The sequence below is a fragment of the Plecotus auritus genome, assembly GCF_963455305.1.
Source record: "Plecotus auritus genome assembly, chromosome: X".
Classification (NCBI taxonomy): domain Eukaryota; kingdom Metazoa; phylum Chordata; class Mammalia; order Chiroptera; family Vespertilionidae; genus Plecotus; species Plecotus auritus.
In genome coordinates, this window is record NC_137784.1 from 69,325,694 (window position 1) to 69,342,194 (window position 16,501).

At 44.2% G+C, this 16,501-nt stretch overlaps 1 protein-coding gene across 1 annotated transcript; it reads right to left on the reverse strand.

The window, feature by feature from the left end:
- Positions 1–10,826: 10,826 nt before the first annotated feature.
- On the reverse strand, positions 10,827–12,920 carry LOC308240455 (ATP-dependent RNA helicase DDX18-like; the record flags this gene model as incomplete). The annotated part of the gene is given in 5 exon segments (XM_080653510.1): positions 10,827–11,025; positions 11,027–11,601; positions 11,603–12,496; positions 12,498–12,688; positions 12,773–12,920. Coding segments are annotated over 5 exon segments (2,007 nt in total).
- Positions 12,921–16,501: the final 3,581 nt, after the last annotated feature.

Consider the following 16,501-nt stretch of genomic DNA (forward strand, 5'->3'; position numbering starts at 1 on the left):
CATTTACCATAATTAATTAGTCTATATTGATACATTATCTAAACTCTGTACTTTGTTCATATATCCTTAGTTTTTTCCCTAATATACTTTTACTGTTCCCCATACATGATACTGCCTTACATTCTAGTCATCATATCTCCTTAGACTATTTTGAGCTATGACAGTTTCTTAGACACAGTTCTGAGGATTAATGGTCAAGTATTTGCAGAATGCCCTTCAAGTGGAATTTTGGACTGACTTTTTATTATTATGCAATGCCCATTTCATTTTCCAGTAAAGTGTGTTCCATAAAGTATTTTTGTCTCATGTTATTGTAGCCATAGCAATTTTTTCTATTGATTACTGCTTACATGGTATGTATTTACATGGTATGTTTTATTTTTAAACATCTGTGTCTTTATATATAATATGTGTCCCTTGACTTATACTTAAAGAACATATATTTTTTATCCACACTGACAATTTTAGATTTTTAATTATATTACCAATTGTATTTAAAGTAATTATTTACATATTTGGCTTCTATCTACTGCCTTATTATTAGTTTTTTATTGAACCCAACTTTTTACCTTCCTTTTTTTTGCTTCATTCCCTTCTCTTATATTAGTCATATACATTCTATTATTCTTTTTCTTCCTCAAAATATGAAATGTTTTATGAATTTTCATGTCTTCTTGAGTACAAAGCTGTTAATCTTCTCTTTGTCATATTAATTTTAGTATGTGCATTGCTGAGATGAAATAACATTTTGTAAGCAAGAATTTTTTCTTTTGTATACATTTGTGATTTTAAAAAGTTCACATTATTTTAGAGTAAACTACATACAGAAAATTTTAGAACAGTTATCTTTTAAAAATATACATATTTTTATTGATTTCAGAGAAGAAAGGAGAGGGAGATAGAGATAGAAACATCAATGATGAGAAAAAATCATTGATCAGCTGCTTCCTGCATGCCCCTGAATGGAGATTGAGCCCACAACCTGGGCATGTGCCATGACCAGGAATCAAACTGTGACCTCTTGGTTCATAAGTCAATGCTCAACCACTGAGCCACAACTGTCTGGGCTAGATCAGTTCACTTTTATATAATATATTTGTTCCCTAGGTAGCCATACCACAATCCTATCTAATAAAAAGGGGATATGCAAATGGACTGTCACACCATCACAAATATGGTGGTGCCTATAGCCACAAGATGGCAGCACCCAGTCCCGTCAGCCCGCTGAGTCCCCCAGTCCTTTCAGCCCTGCCGGGGGGGTGAAAGGCACCCAGTGCAGCTGTACCCACCCTCAGGCAGGTCCAACCACTCCTTGCAATTGCCGCCAGAGTCCCACAGTACTTTCAGCCCAGCCGGGCGGGCGGCAGGTGCATGGTGCGGCCAGACCCACCCTCAGCCCCCCAGCTGCCCAGGGCCGGCCTGAGGACAGGCAAGCCTCGGATGGTGGCTGCCCATCTGATGCCCAAGGCGCAGGCAAGCCTCGGATGGCAGCTGCCCAGCCACCCAGGGCCACCCAAGGCTCAGGTAATCAGGGCCGGCTAAGGCTTGTGCTGCCAGCAGTGGCAGCAGCAGAGGTGTGATGGGGCATCACCTTCCCCTGATCACCAGGTCACCTCCTGCCCCTGAGGGCTCCTGGACTGTGAGAGGGGCAGCCCAGGCTGAGGGACCTACCCTCCAGTGCATGAATTTTCATCCACCAGGCCTCTAGTAGATTACAATGTAGCGACTCAAAAAAAAGTGGTGATGTTTTTATGTTTATCATATTTGTAAACAACCTGGTGTGTGCTCATATCTATATATATAAAAGGCTAAGTGACTGTTGCATCTGAAACAACCAAACAAATGACCGAACAGGCTGTGTGGGGCAACCAGGCCAGCAGGGTTGGTAGTGAGGTATGACCAAACAACTGAGCAGCAGACTGAGTGGGGTGACCAGGCCCATAGGGGTGGCAGTTGGGGGCAACCAGGCTGGCAGGGGGGGCAGTGAGGGGTGACCAAATGACTGAACAGCAGGCTGTGTGGGGCAACCAGGCCCACAGGGAGATCAGTTGGGGGCAACAAGGCCAGCAGGGGGGCAGTTGGGGGAGACCACACTGGCAAGGGGGCAGTAAGGGGTGACCAGGCCATTGGGGGGGGGCAGTTAGGGGTGACCAGACCACCAGGGGGGCAGTGGGAGATGACCAGGCCGGCAGGGGGGCACTAAAGGGCAACCAGGCTAGTGGGAGGGGCAGTTAGGGAAGACCAGGCCAGTGGGGGGGCAGTTGGGAGTGACTATACCAGCATGGGGGCAGTTGGGGGTGACCAGACTGGCAGGGGGAGCAGTTAGGGGCGATCAGGCAGGCAGGCAGGTGAGCAGTTAGGAGCCAGTGGTCCTGAATTGTGACAGGGATGTCTGACTGCCATTTTAGACCTGATCCTGGGAGGGGGCAGTTGGGGGTGACCTGGCTGTCATGCAGAGGCAGTGAGGGGTGATCAGGCTGGCGGGGGGGGAGGGGCAGGCAGTTAGGGGTGGCCAGGCAGGCAGGCAGGTGAGCAATTAGGAGCCAGTGGTCCAGGATTGTGAGAGGGATGTCCTCGGGATCAGGCCTAAACGGGCAGTTGGACATCCCTCAAGGGGTCCCAGATTGGAGAGGGTGCAGGCTGGGCTGAGGAGACCCCTCCCCCCATGCACAAATTTTGTGCACCAGGCCTCTAGTGATTTAAATAAAAAATGTATACTTATTTAAATGATGTAAATAATAAAAATATATGAAAGATGAAGGTTCTGGAATTTCACCATACTTGCAAGCTAACCAATGTAAACTAGCTTGCTACATTTCATGGATACTGGCAGAAAACAAAGGACCACTGGTCAGAATCATAAGACTTTATTATTCACAGCACAGTGATCTTCAGACTCACATTAGTTCCCCTTGCCATAAGGTGATATGGAGTGCCCCTGAGTGAATTCTGCACATGTACCTGCTTTGCATCAATGCTGAACGCTAAACTCAGGGAACCAGATCTTTTACACTGGGCAGTAAACAGACCTACTTGAACTTTGCGCTATTAGGAGATATTCCCTTTTTTACACTTGAGATTAAACAAATCTGCTCTCTACTCTGGAAAGAGTCAGTATCTTTATGTTCCAAAGGCATTTGCTATATAAATATATTTGAAAAATGGAAGTCAATGTTGAAAATGGCTATTATTATTCCATTCTCCAATGTTGTTTCATAATATTGATCCAGAGTCATAAATTGCAAAAAGAGGTATAAGATTAGATTACTTAAATGGAAAGTATGGTCTCATTAAAACTTGGTTGCGGGCACATCCCCAGTAGGAGGTGTGCAAGAGGCAACTGATAGATGTTTCTCTCTCATCGATGTTTCTGACTATCTATCCCTCTTCCTTCCTCTCTGTAAAAAATCAATAAAAAAAAAAAAGATTCATAGATTCTAAGAGATTATTGATTCTTGTTTTAAACTAAACCACTCAGGGGAGTTGGTGATGTTTCTAATCCACAAAGCTATCTGAAGAAAATTTCCGAACTTCCTTTGGTAGCCTGCAGTTGTAGATTATTTGCAAAAATGGCTGAAATTATGTCCCTCCCTGTATCCATGCATCTTTGCACTATGACTTTGAAACTCCTTCTATTAAGAGTTCATTTCCCCATCCTTTTATTCTGAGCAATTCTTGGTATTTTATCAATTGAATGTTGCTAAACTGTCATTGTGCCTGTTCCAAACCTAGTCTTGAGAGGCCTTGCATATTTTTGCTCTCTTTCCAGGTATCCTGTGAATAGTTTAGAATAGCTTTCTCAATGATGACAAGCATGTGACCTAATTGCCAATGTTTTCTTCACTAAGACTGAAAACTACCTAGCTGACCTGTAGATGGCCAAACTGCAGTAGTTAGCCCAGCCAGGACCAGAGCTGTCCAGTTTGAGTTCAGACAAAATTGTTAATAAATAAAATAATGAGCTAAGTAAATAGCTGTTGTTTTAAACTGCTTTCAGGGTGGTTTATTAGTCAGCAGTAGCTAATTGCTATCCTATCTAATAAAGATGGAATATGCAAATTGACCATCATGCCGTAACAAGATGGCTGCGCCCACAGCGGAAGCAGGGATTTTGTAACACAAGATGGCTGCGCCCACAGCAGAGATGGGGATCCCGTAACACAAATGGCTGTGCCCAGAGCAGAGTCCCAGTTCCCATAACAAGCCTTAACAAGCAATCAGCAGGGACCTGCATCTGCGTGGCACTGGGCTGTGGCAGGGCACCTGAGGCTGCGCCCCCCGCCCCAGCGCCAGGCCGGGGGACCTCAGTCTGCACTCCCCACCCAGCAGGACTTGATGGGGGACCTCAGTCCACGCCCCCAAACCATGGGGTTTGACAGGGGACTTTAAGGAGTGCCCTCCACCCCAGCCTGGACCGGGAGACCTGAGGCCGCGCCCCCCTGCCTGGTGGGGCTTGACAGGGACCTCAAGGCATGCCCCCTGCCCTGGCCCGGGCTGGGGGACCTCAGGCCATGCACCCCGCCCTGGTGCCAGGCCAGGGGACCTGAGGCTGTGCCCCCTGCCTGGCAAGGCTTGATGGGGGACCTCAGGCCATGCATTCTGGCCCTGGCCAGGGGACCTCAAGGCCCCCCGGCCTGGGTTGGGGGACCTCAGGCTGCACCCCTTGCCCCGGCGCCAGGCCAGGCAACCTGAGGCCGTGCCCCCCATCCGGTAGGGCTTGATGTGGGTGAGGCCAGCCAGGTCTGGGTCTCACTCAATTTCAAGGCACACATGCATGGGCGGGGACTTGACTCTGGTTCCCATGGCATGCTCCAGACTCTGAGAGGAGGAAGATTTTCATATACATTTTACTAATTTTCTTTCATCTCGGACACTTCTATTATAGAGAAAGGGCAAATAGCAATATTAAAATATTTCCTCTAATTAATTCCCTTTTAATGTGCACGAATTTTGTGCACTGGGCCACTAGTATTATATAAAATATTAGTTTGTTATTGCTCCAAAATTAATTAATTTATTTGGTCACCAATTCAACTAATCTGAATAAGCACTTCTGTGTGCCATCAGGAGACACAACAAAAATAATATCTCTAACTTTCTGAGCCTAGTAGAGGGACACAAAGTAAACAACAAAATTAATGTCTATAATATTCTGGGTCATAGTAAGTTCAGAAGGGGAAAAGTAAATTTTACATTTTTATCAGATAGACAAATAAGGCCTTACAGTGAAGTTGACTGTTGAATAAAAACATGGATGAAGTATGGGAGTGAATTACTAAATATTTGGATAAAAAGTTTCCCAGGTATAGAAAACAAGTGCAAAGCCATTAGGCAGGTGCATACCAGGTGCATGCACACTCTTGGGAACAGTAGAGTAGAGTGACCAATGGAGAGAGTAATAGGAGATGATTTGAGGTAGGTAAAGGGGGCTAGATCATGTATCAGTTTACTTTGGCTTTATTTGAAGAGTAGTACAAGTCTTTCAAGATGCTTTTTAAATTTCCCCTTTCATTGGAAGCCTCTGAAGTAGGGCCATGACATGAATTAGCTTCATTTTTGACAGGGTCATTCAGACAGTTCTGCTGAGAAGAGATGAAAAGGAGACAAAGGTGGAAGCGGGAAGATCAGTTTGGATGCTATAGTAATAATAAAGGACTAGATTATTGCAGTGGAGGTGATGGAAGATGGTAAGATTCTGGATATACTATATTTTGAAGGTATAGCAGACAGACAGGATTTGCTTGCTGATGGATCTGGATTTGGTGTGTGAAAGAAACAGAAGGTAAATGATGACTCTAAGGATTTGGTTTAAGGGGAGAATTACCTTGCCACTAATTAAAATGAAGAAGACTTCTGAAATAGAAAGTTTAGGGGCATTTATCAGAATATCAATTTTGAATATGTTGAGTTTGAGATTGCCTATAAAACATTCAGGTAGAGTCATAGAATATAAAGCTTGCTATATTAACCTGAATTTCTGAGGAGAGGTCTGGGCTGGACATACTCATTTGGGAGTTATTCAATATGTAGAAATGTTTTTAAAGACATGAGTTTAGATAGGTGAAGGAATAGGACCAAGTACTGAGCCCTTTGTAACTTTAGTGTTTTAAGATCTGTGTGATGAGGAGGAATAAGCCAAGGAAATGGAGAAATCACCAGTGAGGCAGAAGAGTATTAAAAGTGTATGGCATCCTGAAAACAAATTGAAAAACAGTATTTAGAGGACGATGGGCTACCAATTGTGTCAAATGCTGCTGAAAGGTCAATTAGATGAGCACTGAGTATTCATTACTGAATTTAACAATATGGGCTTTATTAGTAACCTTGACACAGCCAATTTAATAAACAGGTCATGGCAAAGCCTGCCTGAAGTGGGTTCAAGATAAAATAAAATAAAACTGCAAACAGCTAATATATCTAATACTTTTGAGGAGTTTTGCTATACAATGAGAGAAAATATAGGCATAGTTGAACTAGGGAGTGATTAAGATAATTCTCTCTCTCTCTCTCTCTCTCTCTCTCTCTCTCTCTCTCTCTCTCTCTCTCATATTGGCAAGAAAGATCCAATAGAGGGAGAAAGACATTGATAACAAAGGAAACAACTCACATCCCTGCTCAATAATAAGAATACAAAAACAAGATGCTATCTATTTTCCTGTAAATTTTTTCTTTTTATCATTCAGGATTGATCAGCCAAGGGGTGAAGTGGGAATGAACTGATTATTGTAGCACACTGATAGGAGAAGCACATTTCTGGCTTGGTCAAAATAGCCAACAACAACTTTCTTTGCATTTCAACTGTCCTTGTATAGAGAGAAAAAAATGTTTTAAGTGGGCAGATATCTGTAATACTATCAACAAAGTGGGCAGAGGAGGAGAAAATGAAGAGTTGCAGCAGCCATGCTCTGGCTGTGTGCTGCCTTTGATCTTACCTGCTCCAAGAAGCTATAAATGGCATAGCAAATGATTATATGAATATGCATCTGCATGACCCTGTTCCCATTATGGGTAGTTTTCAAGATTACTAATACGTAATCATAGTCAGCAAATAACATTGAGGCAGTAGGGACTCACCAGAGCTGCAACAATATAGAATATATTATCACCCTATCCAAGCTGCCCAACAGTGCCAAGGAACATGAGATAAAACTGATACCATTGTAATTAGCTAGTTATTAATAACTAGTGGCCTGGTGCATGAAATTCATGCACATTAAAAGGGAATTAATTGGAGGAAATATTTTAATATTCCTATTTGCCCTTTCTCTATAATAGAAGTGTCAGAGGTGAAAGAAAATTAGTAAAATGTATATGAAAATCTTCCTCCTGTCAGAGTCTGTGGCACACCATGGGAACCAGAGTCAAGTCCCTGCCCACGCATGTGCTCCTTGAAATCGCGTGAGATCTAGACCGGGCCAGCCCCACCCCCGTTGGGGTAGATCCAGACCTGGCCGGACCCACCCCTGTCAAGCCCTGCCGGGTGGGGGGCATGGCCTCAGGTAGCCTTGCCTGGCGCCAGGGCAGGGGGTGCAGCCTGAGTTCCCCCGGCCCGGGCTGGGGGGCATGCCTTGAGGTCCCCTGGCCCAGGCCAGGGGGCACGGCCTGAGATTCCCCGTCAAGCCCCACCTGGAGGGGGCCACAGCCTCAGGTACCCTGGCTCAGTGCCAGGGTGGGGGGCCCAGCCTGAGGTCCCCCAGCCTGGTGCTGGGGCAGGCATGTAGCCTTCGGTCCCCCATCAAGCCCTGCTGGGCGGGGGGCGCAGCCTGAAGTCCCCTTCCCTGGCCCAGTGCCACGCAGCCTCAGGTCCCTGCTAATTGCTCATTAAGGCTCATTATGGGAACTTGGCCTCCACTGTGGGCGCAGCCATCTTGTGTTACGGGATCCCCGCCTCTGCTGTGGGTGCAGCCATCTTGTTATGGTGTGATGGTCAATTTGCATACTCCCTCTTTATTTGATAAGATAGGAAAAGAACAAAGGGAAGGCCAGACATTATAGGCTTGTTCTTTGCAAAACATTGGGGGAAGGGGACTGGACAAAGAGAAAATAGATACATGCCCAGTAAAGTTGGGATGACTAGGAAAGGTGCTTGCTGTCAGCCACACCTGGAAACAGAGGTCATTGGCCAGAATGGGCATAGCCAATGCAAGTGCCCAAAATTTGGGACATAGAATCCCCTGAACAAAGAGGTTCACTTTCTTGGTTCCTCCTGGCATGCTTGGCTCATGGCTCACACTTGAGCTCCTGGCATTCTCCCATGTGGCCCATGGCCATGTGGACCTACACACACAATGGACTAATGGTCTGCAACTATCCTGATACTGTACTGGACCTGGCTGCAACATGGAAAGGAAATTCTAGACACTAGCTTTGCTTCTAGCTTTACTCAAACCTCAGCTATACTTCTATGACTGAATTAAAGGAAATGGGACTTCAGAAACACAGGGATTTAATTCCACATGAATAAAACATCCTCCCATGCAAGTCTCATAAAATTCATTTTCTTGGATGTTGTAAGAACTCCACCCCCAGCAGCACCCAGTGGGGAAGAGGACCAATATCAAAGCCACAATCCTGGGCAGTAAGGACAGCGGCCTGTTAATTAGGAAACCAGGACTTTGTTTCTGACTCACTCCATGTCAGCAAATCATTTTGTCTCCCTTGACATTATCATTATTATAAAGGAGATAATTATCTCTGCCTCCTTGGGTATGTTGGTGATTAATACATATTCAAAAGCTCAAAATAAGTAGGAGGAAAATGTTTTAACATTCAAGGTATAACAAAGTCAGTGTTTCTCTTGGGAAAAAAAAAATAGGCAGTTTGTTTTTAGCTTGTAGATAAAATTCTATTGTTTTCCAGAACAGCATCAAGCAAACAAAATATAAAACTCTCATGTACTAATTAATTTCAAAGTTTTCTCTTTTAGTGGGTGGGTACTGAAGTGTAATGAGGGGAACATTGGCCTAGAAAGCTTTCTCTCTTTTTGTTTTGTCAAGGAGATTTCAGTCCACTATGTGGAAACCTATTTGCAACCCAGGAAAGAATTGTGAGATACGTTTCTGATGAGAGGAGTTAATGAGCTCTAAATATCACTACTAACCAGAACCTTCATTTTAATCAAATGGATTTCTCCACAGTTGTACAGAACACAGACTTGTCCATTTAGAGAGGGGAAAAAAGTGCCATCCAATAGACCCCAGTCACTAAATCTACTTCTGAGCTCTGCTTTAATTTTATGGAGCCTTTCACCAATCCATGGGTACTTTTCCTGTACCCTTCCAAGCAAAAAGGGTAAAATGCTATTCATTCAGGCTATTTTAGTTTATTCCTTCATTCTTACTTTTTTGATGTAATTATTTAATGACTTGGGAAAATAACATGTTATCAAACAAGTTGGTCGCAAATAGTGGGTAGAGAATTTCACTTTTGATAAAAACATTTAAAGTATGTATATAAAACACTGGAAGGATATAACAAAATATTCAGTCTTTGTTTTCAGTGATTAAATATTCTTCCCTTTGCTTTGTACATATTTTTGAAATGTGATTATTTCTGAAACAAAAAACAAAAACAAGTTACTGGATAGAGAAACAGTTGTTAAATGTCAGGAGTCCAGCAATCCAGGTCTGCACCCAGCACAGGCCAGGGACGTGACGGTGATCGGGCCAGCTGCAGGATACCATTCCTTCCGGTCCCTCCAGAATGTTCTTGATCCTACGGTTTCCTCTCCATCTGATGTTCTCAGTATCCTTGTATTTCACAAGAGTCTACAATATCAATGGGCACAACAGCAAAGCAATGCCAGCAACTTTGGTTTGAAATTGTAATAACCATTTGTAGTTAGGAAGCACAGTAGAAATAAAAATAAAACACAGAGCAGGAGCTCCCACAGCAGAAAACCACATGTGACTAAACTCCTGCTCTCTCTGACCCCTGCTCATGTTTCATGGATCTGAAAGAAGCAATTTCTTTTCTCAAAAAGATGATTTACCTGCTAAGGAGTCCATAGAGTTGAAAGAGCTCACTAAACCCCAAACTAGCAAGCCCCACCTGAAACAAGTCTGAAAGAGGTGTGTTGTCACACATTTGTTTTAAAAGGTCTTTTAATTACCACATGGAGAGTAGAAGACTATCATACCTACATTGGTGTAGACGAGGCCAGAAATCTCACTCTCCTCCAACTCCAAACAGGAGCATTTTATTCAAAGCACAACTCTTAAAACAAAATGGGGAAAGGCTCAGTTTTAAAGTCTGGCATATGTAAAAATCGATGCCACCTTTAGTTGAAGGTGCTTTTTAGGTACTTCCAAAAGCTCTGTCCTTGTACGAGGCAGCATTTTCAGGAGGGATCAGGAACTATCGTTAAGGCCTAAGAAACAAACAAACAAACAAAAAAAAAACAGTTTCCTGCACTGTCACCCCAAACCACCTCCAGTGTACTGGGTGACCTGCCCGTTTTAGCAGGTTGCTATAGCAATCCATGTCGCAAAAATATTCAGACACCAGAAGAACAGGTACAAAAAGAATTAAAACAATGAAAAATGAGATTTTTAAAAAAACAACTTAACCTTAAAATATCCTTTAATCACAACAAAGACCAAAAAAACCCCTTTGTGTTGTCCTTGGGAAGTCAAGAAAAAATGAACTCTTGTTTTTGTTTTGTAACTCAAAATAAACAAGGCTTGCTGGAAAGGGCTCATTGCTTGTAATCCATGCCAATGTACACTCTTGTTAGATCAGTCCCAATCCTACAGTAAAAAGTCCTTGTTAGAGCAAGAAAAACCACTCCTCTCAGGACTAAGCCCCTGAAGGTGGAAGGACAGTCTTCAGTGAGAGAACTGCCTGTCGTCAGAAGACTTCTTGCTAATGTGCTTGAAGATTTTGGACTTCATTTTCTTGGGCTTCTGGTAGCCGAATCCACCGCCGCCTCCTCTCTTCTTCAGCTTGACTTCATTGCTGTTCATGTTCAGATCAACAAAAGGAGGCACCTTGAAGCCAAATGACAGAGCAACGTGAGGCAAATTTGTTATTAACATTAAAGATTTGTTTCATAGAATGGGATTCACATGCTCGAATGTACGACTTACATGCTTCCTGGGCTGACTTATGAAGGAAGCAGTTCTTTTCAATCAATTTTTCAAGCTGAGACTGAATGTCAGAAATCTTGGACCAGGAAAACTCAAATTCACTTAATGGAACCTTGGATTGCTTCAAGTAACGAAGGAAACCCAATTCCTCAGGACGCAAAATGAGCAAGGCATGCCCCCTTCCGTTTAGGCCCCTGGCAGTTCTTCCCACTCGATGAATGTATTCCTTAGGGTCATCTGGAGGGTCATACTGAACAATCCAGTCGACTTCAGGAATGTCCAGCCCTCTAGCTGCCACATCTGTGCACAACAATATCCCCATATCTGCATTGCAGAATTGGAAGAATGTGGTTGTATGCCTATTTTGCTTCTGCCTTCCATGAATGGCCAAGACAGGCAAATCAATGTAGTTCAGCAACTCATAGTGGTATTTCACAGACATACAAGATGAGAAGACCATGAGTTTCTTCTTCCGGTTCTTCTTAAGGAATGTGAAGAGCAGGAGGAATCTTTTTTTCGGAAGGACAAACAACATATCCCTGCTCAAGACCATCCACTGTTGCGTTAGTTTTATCATCATCGACACCAACATACAATGGCTCCTTTTTCAGAGAAATCCTCGCCAGGTCTTCAACTCTTCGAGTTTGTGTGGCAGAAAAGAGCATGGTCTGTCTGCATGTTGGCAGAAGTTTAATAATTTGCTTTAATTCCTCTTCAAACCCAACATCCAAGATACGATCAGCCTCACCAATAACCAGACACTGCAGATTTTTATACATAAACCCTGGAGTATTCTGCATATGGTCCAGGAGATGGCCTGGTGTGGCCACAATGATGTTGATCCCATTAGCAAGCTTCTGTGCTTCAGCAGCCCTGTTGCTGCCGCCCATTATCAACCCGTATGTGTGAACATGGTGTGTCATCAGCTCTTTAAAAACACCGAAAGTCTGCATGGCCAGTTCCCTAGTAGGGGACAGACTAAGAACTCCTGTTCCATTCCTGGGCATAAACTTTAATTTAACAATGAGTTCAACTGCAGGGATGAGAAAGGCCAGGGTTTTGCCACTGCCAGTTTTTGCAGCTGCCAGAAGATCCCTGCCTTCCAGAAGTGGTTTGACACTTTTATGCTGAATTTCAGTCATGTTTGTAAAGCCCATTTCTTTTATTGCCCGCAGAGTGTTCTCATTGACAATATTAGAGAGAGAAGCAAATGAAGTGTCCTCAAAAGCTCCTGTCAGTCCCAGGGGCAGGCTGGGCACCTCGCTCTCCTCTTCTCCATCGCTTGGCTCCTCCACACTGTTTTCGGTTGCTTCAGGGGCCTGGGCACCTTCCTCTGGTTCCACTTTGTCTTCTTTTTTTGCTTTTTTGGTATCAGGCCCAGCATCATCCACCATTTTTCTCTTTTTCTTTCTTCTTCTTCTTAGATTCTGAATTGGGAGAGTGCACTGCTGCTTCCCCGTTGGTTAATATGGTAGATTTCTTGGGAGATTTTTTAACTTTTGCATTTTTCACTGTTTCTTTAGATATATCTCCATTTTGGGCTTCTGACAGGCCCTTATTCATAGACAGCTTTAGAGATTTTTTAACGTTTCCACCTCCCACTGTTCCTTTACATGTATCTCCATTTGGGGCTTCTGACAAGCCTACATTCATAGACTGTTTTAGGGATTTTTAAATTTTTCCACTTGCTACTATTTCTTGAGACACATCTTCATCTTGAGTTTCTGATAGGCTCACATCCCAGGCCCCCTGCAGCTTTAGGTTTCTCTGCCGCAATTTGAGGTTCCGCTTCTCGATCTTCCTGCGTAGGAGCTTCATCAGCAGGTGAGCCATGTTGCCGAAATGCTTCCGAGCAGCGCCGGAGCCAGGCTCCATTCTTATTTTTTTTTTATTTTTATTGATTTTTAGAGAAAGAAGAAGGGAGAGGGAGAGAGATAAAAAAAAAAACTTTGATGTGCCCCCTGCATACCCCCTACCAAGGATTGAGCCTCCAACCTGGGCATGTGCCCTGACAGGGAATCGAACCAGAAAACTTTTGGTTCATGGGACAATGCCCAACCAACTATGCCACACCAGCCAGGGATATTTCTTCATTATTTAATTAAACAATACTTTTGAGCAGCTACAATATTTCAAGCACAATGCTGAGAACAGGTTAGGAAAATAGGCATGGTCTTGTCTTCATGGAGTTTACTAGCTAGCAAAGAAAATGTGTGAACTAGATTTATGAGTATAGTTTGCATGTGGAAGAAAAAAAAACATATTTCTGACTCTGAAAGCAAAGGGTCATAGTTAGTATTGTGGTAGGCATTTAGACAGACATGAGCAGAGCAAGGATGATAGGCCAGGTACAGAAGGTCACCAGAGCGGAAATCATTTGCTATGCCATTTATAGCTTCTTGGAGCAGATAAGATCAACGGCAGCACATTGCCTAGCAATGAGGAAATCTGGGAAAGCAAGGACCTCTCCCCCAGGTTAACGTTTCCTCCCCTAGCATATCGCTGGTCATGCGTTCAGACTCAACCCTGACCTTCCTCCCAGTAGCATGTCCGTAGTCATCTGGTAGACCCCCTTAGAGTAGGAACAAGTAAGGGGGCTGAAGAACAGTCCTTAAACATTAAGCCTCCAGGACAATGAGATTCTGACCCGCATCAAATACATCTAGGCCTCAGTTGTGTTTCAGCTCCATGCCCAGAAAAGTAGCAAGCAATTTTAAGGCTGAAATCAAGAACAGCTGCATTGACTAATGACCCCCTGTCCTGGAGCCGACCAATCAGTAGAGACCAAGACCCTGAAAGGACACACCTGGAAAACTGATGAATATTATATTGGGATCCTCCCCTCCGGATAAACACCCTCAAGATAGAGGACCCAGTGTGGCTCTGTCTATGTAGCACACATGCCTTTCCCCAGCCCCTTCACCAAGAGAGGCGTCTTCCTTGTCTCTCTCTTTCTCCTAAGCTCAAAGGACCCTTCTTTTGTCTCTATAACTTGTTTGCTAATCCTGTTTCTTTTACCACTCACTTCTACCTCTTTGACTTTCTAAATAAACTTTCTATTATAGTTTGTCTTAACTCTGAATTCTTTTCTAGCCAGAACTCAAGTACCGAGGTTGCTGAACCCAGGTCCCATCTGACCCCAACAGTCTAACACCTGGTACTGTTTTAGCCTCCTCCAACAGTATCATTGTTCTTAATTACTCCCTGGCCCCTTCCTTGTAAGAGGAGTTTATATACCTGCTCATATCCATGTGATTTGCAATGCATTTCTGTGTAAAAAGTATACATCCTTGCTCTGATAATATCAGGTTTGGTCATGTGATATGCTTTGTCTAAACAAATATGAACACGACTGACAGTACCCCAGTTCTAAGGAAAATCTCTAAGAGCCATCCCGTGGTTTCATAAGCTCTCTTGCCTTCCCCCCTGCCAGAGAGTAGGCCCAGATTGTGGACTGCTCCTCAGCCTGGATCCAGGAAGGAATAAATCACATGGAACATACGAGAGCTGCTGCCAATCTGCAGCTAACATATAATGTAAGTGATAAGTAAACTTTTTTATTGTAGACCACTGAGATTCTTGGGTCATTTGTTACAAAGCAAAGCTAACTAATACAGCACTTTTCATTCTTAAATCTGATCAGTTATGAATAGTTTGGGCATTTAGATCTACACAGAAGGATATTCTTCTCCCCATTTCTGTCTCTAGTTGGATCAGGTCACTTTTACTATGTTAAATGAGCACTGGCTCAATCCAACTTTTGTTTTTTTCCCAAGAACTTAATATATGGTAAATTCTTTATCCCCATGAGACAATATAAAACAACACTCATTTGTTTTCTAGTTCAAAGATTTGTACTTTTTGATGTGAAATAACCTTTATACTGAAGAGAAAAACATGTTGAATTATGAGTGGGAAAGTTCCATAATGCATCTATTTTTATGAAACAAATTGTCACAAAGAAAAATTCATGTTGATTTGTAAGCAATGAGCCATTTCAAGGGGGTGGTGTAATTTGCAACAAGAAAGCAAATACAAGGGAGTAAAATTAAAAATATATCTTATGTGTGTAATAAAATTTCACTTTTTTTAACAGCATTCCTTATGAAGTAAAATATATTTTAGGCCCAGAATTAAATATTATTATATTATAACTTTTTTCTAGATTGGTCCTTATTATAGAACTAGAGGCCCGGTGCACGAAATTCATGCATGGGGGGGGGGGGTGTCGCTCAGCCCAGCCTGCACCCTCTCCAATCTGGGACCCCTCGAGGGATGTCCGACTGCCTGTTTAAGCCCAATCCCAGTGGGACATCCCTCTCACAATCCAGGACTGCTGGATCCCAACTGCTCGCCTGCCTGCCTTCCTGATTGCCCCTAAACACTTCTGCCTGCCAGCCTGATCACCCCATAACCACTCCCCTGCCAGCCTGATTGATGCCTAACTGCTCCCCTGCCAGCCTGTTTTCCCCTAACTGCCCTCCTGTGCAGGCCTGGTCACCCCTAACTGCCCTCCCCTGCAGGCCTGGTCCCTCCCAACTGCCCTCCCTTGTTGGCCTGATCACCCACAACTGCCCTCCCTTGCAGGCCTGGTTCCTCCCAACTGCCCTCCTATGCTGGCCATCTTGTGGTGTCCATCTTGTGTCCACATGGGGGCAGGATCTTTGACCACATGGGGGCAGCCATCTTGTGTGTTGGAGTGATGGTCAATCTGCATATTACTCTTTCATTAGATAGGATAGAGGCCTGGTGCACGGGTGGGGGCCAGCTGGTTTGCCCTGAAGGGTGTCCCGGATCAGGGACATATGCAGATTGACCATCACTCCAATAAACAAGATGGCTGCCCCATGTGGGGGTTCCCTTGGGGCCTGGGGTGGCCTGGGCGAGGGGCCTGTGGTGGTTTGCAGGCCGGCCACGCCCCCTGGTGACCCAAGCGGAGGCCCTGGTATCTGGGGTTTATTTATCTTCTACAATTGAAACTTTGTAGCCTGGAGCAGAGCCAAGCCTTCTGCTTGCTCTGTGGTGGCAGCCATTTCTATTGGAATTTATGTATCTTCTATAATTGAAACTTTGTAGCCTTAAGCGGAGGACTGGGCTGGCCAGGGTGTGCAGAAAGCTTGGCTTCCTCCATCGCCGCAGGAAACCCTAGCCTCCTGCTCTTTCCAGCTCCGTGGCTGCCACCATTTCTGTTTGGGTTTATGTATCTTCTATCATTGAAACTTTGTAGCATTGAGTGGAGGCCTGGGCCGGCAAGGAACAGCGGAAAGCTTGGCTTCCTCCATTGCCGGGGAAACCCAAGCCTCCCTCCTGCTCTCTGTGGCTGTAGCCATCTTGGTTGGGTTTATTTGCATATTCGCTCCTGATTGGCTGGCGGGCATGGCTGGTGGGCGTGGCTTGTGGGTATAGCAGAGTGG